Here is a 9,975-nt window from a genome sequence, read left to right on the forward strand (position 1 = left end):
GGATGAGGTTGTGGAGAGATCGCAACCTCCATGACAACCTCCTAATTTGTAAATTGGCTAACTCTAGTGACTAAGAGGTAAACTATATAAAGCGACTTTAGAAGAGAGAAAAGACATCCCAGACAAAACAGAGATGGAAAGGCTGGTAGGGGTAGAGGAAGAAAAGGGGCTAATTAGTAAGGAAGGCCTTCTGCCATAGCAAGATAAGCACCTCAAAAAGGAAGTCAAGTACATACTAGAAGCCACAAATAGATATTGCCAAAAATCAGCTAGAGTTAGAATCCCAAAAGGAAACTAAGACAAACATCACAAAGGTAAAGCAGGTACAACAAATTAAAAACAAAACAAAACAAAAACTCCCAACAACAAAAAAACAGAAGAAAAAAGGATCCCTGTAAAACAAGAATGGGAAAATAAAGGTAACCCAGCTACTCACACAAGATTAAATGAATGCTTCCCTGATTTTCATTAAGGATGAACATGTTAATCCATAGGGTAAAGACAGGATGCCTAAGAGGAAGGGTAGAAGGGAGAAATGGATACAAGATAATAAATTAAGACAGCCAGCTGGCGAGCAAACTCAGAAAGTCTACTGTGCTCCCGCTGGAGGAACCAGACATTCTCAATCCCAGAATCCCAACACACAGTAAACCACAAATCCAGGTGCAAAGATTTTAAGTAAATTCACTGACTTGGAGGCATTGCCACAGGACCAGAGAACAGCAAGTATTTAAGAAGTGAGCCATGGTGGAAGTGGTTTGGGCTGTGCTTTTGATAACTGTGCAGTTCCTCAGGAAAACTTGTGAAGGAAAGCTTACCTACAAACATGAAATTAAATGAATAAAGGTATAAAAGGTAGCATGGGTTTACTAAAAGCCAGTTTTGTGGGAAAACCCTGTAGCATAGTATAAAATTGAAACTTCAGGCATCCAGGAAATAATAAAAATAATTTTTGCTCTTTGTTAGTATCCTAGCAAGAAATAAATGAAGAGGAGGAGGACTTGGTTTTACTAACCAGCCACAGGGTGATAGGGAGCTGACAGTGTGGCGTGACTGTGGAAAAAGACAAGCGTGAGTCCAGTAATGACAGGAAAAATTAGTTTCTGTTTGAGGCACCACTGAGAAGACTGTCTAAAACACTCCACACGGCAGCATCTCTCAAGAGAAAAGCATTCAAACTGAAAGAGTCCTGCAGAAAGGACGTCCCAATGACCAGGGCACAGCTTGCATCATGCAGGACTGAAAAGGTTTACCTTACATAACTTAAGAACACAACAAATAAGTGGGAATTGGATATGTAAATACACGGAAAGGGGAAGTAAACGCCAGAGAAGGATGTCTGTAACAAAAACCCAAACATCTACAGATTTAGATGAAAATTAGAAGCAGGTTTCTAGCCAACAGACAAGAAGCTCCATCCGGAACTACGGCCATAAACCCAAACAGCTTCTGCTGGTGATGAGGAGGCTGGCTGCTGGCGGCGGTGCTGGCCGCGGCTCCCCGGAGGAGACAGTGCCCGGGCGGCGACGGTGCGGCCGGCAAACGAGGGCAGGAGCACCTTCAACTCCCCTTAACTCTCCAGAGCCGGCACCGCTTGCTGGTCGTGTACTGGCTGTGCACGCATTGGGCATCTTCCCCGCCCTTGGGAGCTAACGTTTTAAATCACTTTCACCCATCCCAGTTAAGAACAGGAGGGAAACCTTCCCTGACGACATGACTCCCCGCACCAGGACGCGGATGCACCACCGGCGCGACACAGAGCCGCAGCGAGGCGAGCCCGGCAGCCCCCCTCCGCCTCAGGCTTGAGACGGGCCCGCTCAACAGCCCCCAGAGGGGGTGCGGGGCCCCGGCGGGGGCTGAGCTCCTCCGCGCCCGCCTCAAACTTCCCTCACGCTGCCGACCCTTACGGGCCCAACATTCCCGCCCGCCTCAAGCTCCCCTCACGCTCCCGACTGTTACAGGCCGAACGTTCCCGCCCGCCTCAAGCTCCCCTCGCGCTCCCGACCGCTACGGGCCGAACGTTCCCGCCCGCCTCGCCTCACCCCCTCCCCCCCACGCCGGCCCGGTACAACTTCCCCCTCCTCTCCACCCCGACGTGTCGGCGGGCACGTCTCCACCACCGCGGCCCGCCCGCCGCACGTCAGCCTCCCAGCCCCTACTTAAGGCGGCGGCCGCCTCCCCACCCCGCCGCTACAGCCGCCGCCGCCGCGTTTGACTGAGGACGCTCGGTAGGTGCCATCGGCTTCGCGGGTTGGGGGGGTGCTTGTGGTGGGGAGTGGGAGGAATGGGGGATGCGGGTGCTGCTGGCTGCCAGCCCCCCGGGGACTCGGTCGAGCAGGCGGCCCCGAGCGGACTTTACTCCGCTCGGGGCCGCCTGCTCGCCCGAGTTCCCCCGGCTGAGGAGGTAGCCGGCACAGCCCTGGACTTCAGCCAGGCGCCGGGTTGGGTGTGGTGTGGAGAGGCACCACACCCTGCTCGGCGGTCTTGTGCAACCGGCGTGATTTCCATACCCAACACCCCCCCTCCTCGAGTCTGCGGCGCGCTGCATTGCCCCGCCATCTCCCTCCCCCCCCCCCCGGCTCGTTTAGCCTGTGTGAATCATCTTCCCCTAATGGGTGGAAAAGTGCGTGTGGCCCCCAGGGACCTGCCTGTTGGGAAGGGTGCTGAGAGTGACCCTGCAAAGGGCTGTGAGGATGGGCTTAGGGCTGCGTTTGAAATAAAGCATTAATATACCACCTCGGCTACTGGCTCTCCCCTAACCTGCTTCTTTCAGGGGAATAGCGCTCTAAAAACAAAAATTTTGAGTATTAAGTGTAACTGAGAAATGTTTGAGCTCCTCGCCAGCCCTGCACATTAAAGTTCTTACAGTGCAAAGGGAGAACTTGGCACATGGAGAGAGCGTGCACTGTACTAGGCCACACTTCAGGAGACTTCTGCAAATGAAGACTGACGTATCTTGGTTAACTTTTCCTAAATATGGGCACTGTTGGCTTCCTGTCCCTCCCCCGTCTCCCCCTCCCCCCCAACTCAGTCTTTACCTGCTCGGCGAACACTGCTTGGCCTTTACTGCTCTGAACAAGTTGCTGCCTGTTCAGTACTAACTTCAGAATCATATTGTGCCTATACTTGCATTCATCTGCAAGGCTGCCCCTGCTTCAGGCTCTTCAGGCAAGAGAGCACAAGCAGAAGCTGTGCTGCTGCCAGTGCAGCACTACCTGGGAAAGCTTGGTGTCGACTTCTGCAGGGACCCTGGGGTGAAAGCACAATACTCTGCCATCGTGGCATTTCAGTACACCTGTGGCTGTCAGATGAGAACCCATATAACCAGGCTGCCATGCAGCTGGTAGCTAAAAATATTGAGGGTAGGAGAGATGGTAACAGCAGACTGTAGACATCTTAATTCAAAACTATGCAGTTTCACTTTAAAACAAATCCATAAAGTTGATTTTGAGGATCACACTGTGTTTAAGAAGGGCTTGCCTAACTGTTGTACAGCTTCAGCTCTGGAAAGGCTTCAGGGCACAGAGTACCAGTTTTTCAGGGCAGTAGAATGGAGATTGCCAGAATGTGCTGTGCTTAGAAGTACTAAAATGGCTTCCTTTATCTAAATGTAATATGGATGATCATTTAGAACGTTCTGATAATGCTGCTGGAGTGCCACCAAGCTATATAATCAATGGTTCTCAGGGTGTATTTGAGGGAAAGCCATAGCAAGCTTAAACAGTGCATTGTCATAAATAATTCAGTTAGTTAATAATTTTGGTGCATACAGGCAGTACTGCCAGATGTTTTAGGCATGTGATTTATATCCATTTTCTTATCATCGTGGAATAAAGTCTGTCTTGGTTGATACAAATATTCTGGTGTCAGTAAAAGCTCCAAAGCCTGGAGAAATAATCTGTGCTTTCCTTGCAGCAGTGCACCATGTCTCTCAAGGATCAGCTCATCCACAATGTCCACAAACAGGAGCAGGGTCATGCCCACAATAAGATCAGTGTGGTTGGTGTGGGTGCAGTTGGAATGGCCTGTGCTATCAGCATCCTGATGAAGGTAAGCGTTGAGTTTGGGATGAAGCAGCACAGTTGTGACTACCTGAGGCCTAAAAGAGGGGCAAAAAGTAATCTACCTTATTAGACTAATTGGGCTAGCACAGAAGATGAGCTTTTGGTTGTCCATTCTTTTCTTTAGGCCTGAAATGAAGCAGCAACCTTCAAGCTATTGACAGAGAACAAATAGCTGTAGTTCTTGTAAACCAAGTTTATCCCAGTATCAGACAGAACATGCTCCATGTATCATTTTGACTTAAGAGCTGCATTTACCTTTGAATGACTTGCAGAATCCCTTCTAAGAACTGAGGTGTCATTTTGTCTGAAGCAGAGAGTGTGATGGAATACTTCTTTGCAGTGTGTACTGGAAAAAGTGGTCCTAGACACTCTGAATGACTTGTCCTCTGCATTGCATTATTATTGAAAATGCTGTGTTTAACATCAGACTGGCTTTTCTTAACTGTAAAATAGGTTGTTTATGAACAGCTGTTAAATTATTCTTCATCATTGTCATACTAAATTGTACAACTATTCCACGCAGAATGTGGATATGAAAAGTACAAAACTAACTCAATAAAGTGGATATCCCAGGAAACGAATTTAAGTACTCTGCTTGAACAAGTAAAGTGATACAGATAAGCAAAATTGCTTAGATAGATCACTGCTTTTAAAATAATTGTAACTTCACAGTTTGGGTAGTTTGCTCAAAGAGGCAATAAACCTACCATTTAATCTTGGTCTCTCATAGGACTTAGCTGATGAACTTGCTCTTGTTGATGTTGTGGAAGACAAGCTCAGAGGAGAGATGCTAGATCTCCAGCATGGCAGCCTCTTCCTTAGAACACCAAAGATCGTCTCTGGCAAAGGCAAGTAGTTGGCTCTTAATGTGCTCGTTATTTCCAAATGGAGATAGCCACTTCAGATCCCAAACTGGTCATCCAAGTCTAGCACTTAGCTTGTCATCCTAATTGTTAGGAGGAAAGCTCACTTCACTTCTGCTCAGCTGACATTCAGTTTCTTATGCCTTGTTAAGGCTGGTCCAACTAGGAATCCTCTGTTCCAAAGTTCATCACTCAGTATAGAAAGATGAATTTTTTAAGTACTCCTGCACCTTTGAGAATTTTGTTTCACAGCCAGTTAGTCCCTGAATGTGTTACTGCTTACTTCTTGGCCATAAATGTCTGACAGCTTAAAGTTTAGTGGTAACCTGACTAGGGCAAATGCTAGCCATCTCATACCTTAGTTAACGTGCAGCTCCAGTGTCCACAGGTAGTAGGTTATGAGGGCAGAGCCTTCTTTCTCTCCTACACAGCACTTGCACTGGATGCTATCCCGACAGCTACCCCATACTAATCTGTGCCTGAGAAGTATGTAATACCACTCCCCAATTCTACATTAAGGTTTTGTTAATGCAGCCTTAAGGTTGCCACTTGTGGCAATGAACCACAGTCTTAAAAGAAAACTTAACTTTCTATAGAAGCAAAGTGTAGGTTAACAATTACCAGGAGAATTTCAGCACCCTCAAACTTGAGAATTTTAGATATCAATACTAAAAGGAGCTGAACTCCTGTTCTGAACCACATGTAGAAAGAGGTCATGTTTGACACTGCCTTTTGTCTGCAGATTACAGTGTGACTGCACACTCCAAGCTGGTCATTGTCACTGCTGGTGCCCGTCAGCAAGAAGGAGAGAGCCGCCTTAACTTGGTCCAGCGCAATGTGAATATCTTCAAATTCATCATTCCCAATGTTGTTAAATACAGTCCCGACTGCAAGCTGCTTATTGTCTCAAACCCAGGTTTGTCTTGTGTTGCCCTAACAAGAGGATTTGGCTTAGAGAATAGTGTTTTCTTCAGTAAGGTGGCATTAGTATACTAATATGACCAAGCATAGGCTTTTAGAAAATACTTCTGCCACATAACCACATAGCAAGAAGTGTCATCTTCCCTCTTCACACTCAGCAAGCTGGTCCTCTGGGAAATAAACCAAGTTGCCTCCAACTTGGGTCTTCAGTTGCCTTTTAAGTGATCTTTAGCATAGGGCACAGTAAGGGGCACTGATAATTGCATGTGTAGCATAAACAGCCTCTCAGTTCTGCCTTTAGAACAGTCATTATGTTAGCCCACTGCAGGGCCTGGCGATGGGCATTACTTTATGCTCTATTCCACATAACTAGCATGCAGATAAAATCCTTACAGATTAATGGAATATGCCCTCCTAGTTATCAAACTGCTCATGAGTGGCACTTGTTATCCTCCCTGTTCTACTTACAGTGGATATTTTGACCTATGTGGCCTGGAAGATCAGTGGCTTTCCTAAACACCGTGTTATTGGTAGTGGCTGCAATCTGGATTCTGCCCGTTTCCGCCACCTCATGGGAGAAAGACTGGGCATCCATCCTCTGAGCTGCCATGGCTGGATTGTTGGAGAGCATGGAGATTCCAGTGGTAAGGGTGAAATCTGGTTGGCTGTTACACAGAACTTTTTCTGATTGTTTGTTTGCAAGAAACATCTCCAAAAGCTACAGCAAAATGTTGCTCAAAAACCTTTGCACTGCAGCACCTTAAGAACTCAAGTCCTGCTTTAAATCTTCTGCTGCATAGAGTAACCCTAGATGATCTATATTTGACCTGAGTTACTCTGCTTGGAAAAGGTCATTACTGTAACCTGAGGAGGCTAAAAATTTCTAGGCTAAGTTGTTCCCATAACTCTCAAAAAAAAAAAAAAAACCAAACTGAAGAAGCAAGAGGGTAAAGTTCTCTGCAAGGGACTCCCAAAGATCTGTACTAGACCTGCTGGTAGTCACTCAGTTGTCTACTGGTGTCTCTTGATTACTTCAAGAACTATATATAAGAATTGAAGTGCAGAAGCAAGTCTAGAGGACAGGAGAAAGAGCAACTTTCTCTTTACTTAACCTGTACTTTCTCTAGCAGCACCAGAGCAGTACTGTCTGCTTCCTGACGCTCAGGAGGACTCATTTGGAATAAATTCTTATTTTGAGAAACCTTTGCAAAATACAGTTATTGTCATTTTAATTCATGTTGCCCAGGTGTTTTGCTTCAATAAAGGTATAGTCAAATGTTGTGACATAACGTATAAAGAAAGATGTTTATATGGTCCTAGGTTCTCAACCTGCAATTTAGATTGGCCTCATAGGTCATGCTATATTTAAAGTCATACCTAAATCATAGTGACATGTGTGTTGCAGATTAATCCAACTAGATCTTATGTTAAGTGTTAACTTGAGGAGGACAAAACTAAGTTTTCTTGTGAGATAATTAATCTGTGTGCAACTCCCAGTACCTGTCTGGAGTGGAGTGAATGTTGCTGGCGTCTCCCTGAAGGCTCTTCATCCAGACTTGGGAACTGATGCAGACAAGGAACACTGGAAGGAGATCCATAAGCAGGTGGTGGACAGGTAAATACTGATTTTTTTTTTTTTTTAAATAACATGAGAACAAATGATGAAGAGCTATGGTACCTCTGAACTGCAGTATCCATATCTGGTTTCATAAATACCATAGTAGCCCAAAACAAATGTCAAGATGCAGACATAATAGAACTTGAAATAATATTTTAAGGAGTAATGTAGATTTGGCAGAGTTAACCTTTTCATGGCTAGTGAACTTTAAATTAGGGGAGTGCTTTAACTTCCAAGTTTCCCGTATAACTCTGGGGAGTAGTGTAAAATGCAAATAGAACTCTTCACTGCTGAGTTCATTTCAGTCCAGTCAGCAAATCAGTCAAGCTTCTGATGTCTCCAAATTGATTAAGGCACCTCCAAAAGCCCTTCTTACAAACTGCAAATATTTCAGTTCATGGTACTTTTTTTTTAATGAGTAACTTTATCTCTGCAGTGCCTATGAAGTCATCAAACTGAAGGGGTACACATCATGGGCTATAGGCCTTTCTGTGGCAGATCTAGCTGAAACTATCATGAAGAATTTGAGAAGAGTGCACCCGATCTCTACAATTGTTAAGGTGAGCAGCCCCTTTTTGCTAATGTCTTACTGAACTAAAAACCTTGGGAATTCTGAAGAACAGTGATAACTTCCTAGTTTAATTTCAACTAAATTTAGTTGAGTTTTACTGATAGGATATTCTATAAAATACAGACATACACTAATTCTAGCCTAACTATCCTTACCTACTTTTCAGGGCATGCATGGAATAAAAGAAGACGTCTTCCTAAGTGTTCCTTGTGTACTGGGCAATAGTGGCATCACTGATGTAGTGAAGATGATCCTAAAACCTGAGGAAGAGGACAAATTAAGAAAGAGTGCAGATACACTCTGGGGAATCCAGAAGGAACTACAGTTTTAAATCTGCTCAAGCAGTTCACTCTTTGCAGTTTAACGGGTTTAGTGGTTTGTCTTATGTTGCACTTTCCAAGTAGGTCAAATCTTTCAATGTATGTATCTCAACTAGAACACACAAAAAGCTCAAATCTGAACAAATGAGTTTCCTGAAGATAGCATTAGGAAGCTATTCTAGAGTTTTTTTCCTGTTCAGACACCCATGTTCTTAGCCAGAGCTAGATAACCTAGTCAGTCTTGTACAGTGAAATGGTGTGACAGAAATCCAGCATTCAAAGCAGCACTGCCTAGAAAAAAAACCCTTTGCCTTTTCCTCATCTTGTTTAATGTTGGTTCAGAACAATAAGTAATTATTATACAATGTGAAACCAAAGACTATTTTCTTGCAGTTAAAGGATTGTCAAGCCAATTGACCAACCTCTGCTGGCTGAATAGCTTAAATATTTCACTGTTGGTAGGTCCAAATGTATTTTCCTAACACTGCTTTGGAATTTTTGTGTATACTTTTTTGAGAACACCTTATTTTTGTGTACTGTATCAGCCTAGTTGTAAGTTTGTCTCCTGAGCACATTTAAAAAAATGTTAGGGTTTCTGTATGCAACAAGACAGTGACTGTCCAACTGTAGTACCAGCTCCAACACCAAATAAAACCACAAACTGTTACTTCTGTCTCCTTTTTCTTTATAGGGCTTTGTCTCCAAAATGCAGCTCCACTTGCACCATCTAAATCAAACAATTCTGTTTCTTCAGTCACACTAGCTCAAACCTCCCCTGTGTAATAATGTTATGCGTGCAGCTACTCTGTAGGCTCCAGATATTTATGTAGTGAACTTTCTAACAGGCTCAAGGTAGGAATGAAAAAACCGGTAACAGTATTTAAATACTTGGAAGTTAAACTTGATTCCCGTCTTAATGCAAAGAAACAGGCTCTATTGACATTATGTTGGGGGAGTGGAGAAGCAATGCAACAAAGGAAGTGTCTTCCTCACCTGTATGCACAAAAATGCATGTAGAAAGAAATCTCTCCCCATCAAGTATTTGACATCCACAAAAAGTCAACTTGCTGCCAAGCACAGAAAAGCATCTCCTCTGGAATAGCAGCCATGCATAGAAACAATGACCAAAGTTATTCCTCAAAGCCCACAGTAAGTTAGATAAGGAAGAATTAACCATCTCTGTCACTAATATTTTAAAACAATATACCTCATTACAATGAAGAGGGATAGGCCTTATTCTTAGCTTTTTCTAACATTAGGCACAGCACATAGCTTAAGAATGGAAACAGATCCCCTGATTAAGTCCAGAGCAGATTTTTAATATCAACTGCAGCTAGTGATACTTCTCAGAACAAAGTATTTTAGAATAAGGTGAAGTGCTCGTGAAGCAACTTCAGTAACAAAGGAAAAGCTGTAGCTACTCTACTGCTTTCTTATATCCACATGACCAAAATAGCACCTCAAAAGAGAAGCACATAGCAACAGTGTTTTATGCAGATGACAGGATGATGACATGAAGCCATTTTCAAAGCTTTCAGAAGATCCACAGGACTTACTTACAATTTTTACTACATGAAGTCTCACCCAGCTTTTTAATATGAACTCCAGTCTCTTCAGA

At 44.1% G+C, this 9,975-nt stretch overlaps 1 protein-coding gene across 2 annotated transcripts; it reads left to right on the top strand.

Annotated features, from left to right (window-relative positions):
* Nucleotides 1-2,070: 2,070 nt before the first annotated feature.
* On the top strand, nt 2,071-9,024 carry LOC140653226 (L-lactate dehydrogenase A chain). 2 transcript variants are annotated; one of them, XM_072865088.1, is made up of 8 exons: nt 2,071-2,228; nt 3,916-4,050; nt 4,795-4,912; nt 5,670-5,843; nt 6,319-6,492; nt 7,346-7,463; nt 7,903-8,026; nt 8,204-9,024. In XM_072865088.1, the coding sequence occupies exons 2-8, from the start codon at nt 3,925-3,927 to the stop codon at nt 8,366-8,368; spliced, it is 999 nt and encodes a 332-aa protein (XP_072721189.1). In that variant the 5' UTR covers nt 2,071-2,228; nt 3,916-3,924; the 3' UTR covers nt 8,369-9,024. The 2 variants fall into 2 exon arrangements, with proteins under 2 accessions (XP_072721189.1, XP_072721190.1); XM_072865089.1 differs by having other exon boundaries at nt 2,095-2,228; nt 3,919-4,050.
* The last annotated feature ends 951 nt before the right edge of the window (nt 9,025-9,975 follow it).

This window comes from Ciconia boyciana, chromosome 6, assembly GCF_034638445.1.
Source record: "Ciconia boyciana chromosome 6, ASM3463844v1, whole genome shotgun sequence".
Taxonomy (NCBI): domain Eukaryota; kingdom Metazoa; phylum Chordata; class Aves; order Ciconiiformes; family Ciconiidae; genus Ciconia; species Ciconia boyciana.

Coding starts and splice junctions, on each gene's coding strand:
- LOC140653226 (XM_072865088.1), top strand. CDS start 3,925: ATGTCTCTCAAGGATCAGCTCATCCACAATGTCCACAAACAGGAGCAG. Junction 4,051..4,794: donor CTATCAGCATCCTGATGAAG/GTAAGCGTTGAG, acceptor GGTCTCTCATAG/GACTTAGCTGATGAACTTGC. Junction 5,844..6,318: donor GCTTATTGTCTCAAACCCAG/GTTTGTCTTGTG, acceptor TTCTACTTACAG/TGGATATTTTGACCTATGTG.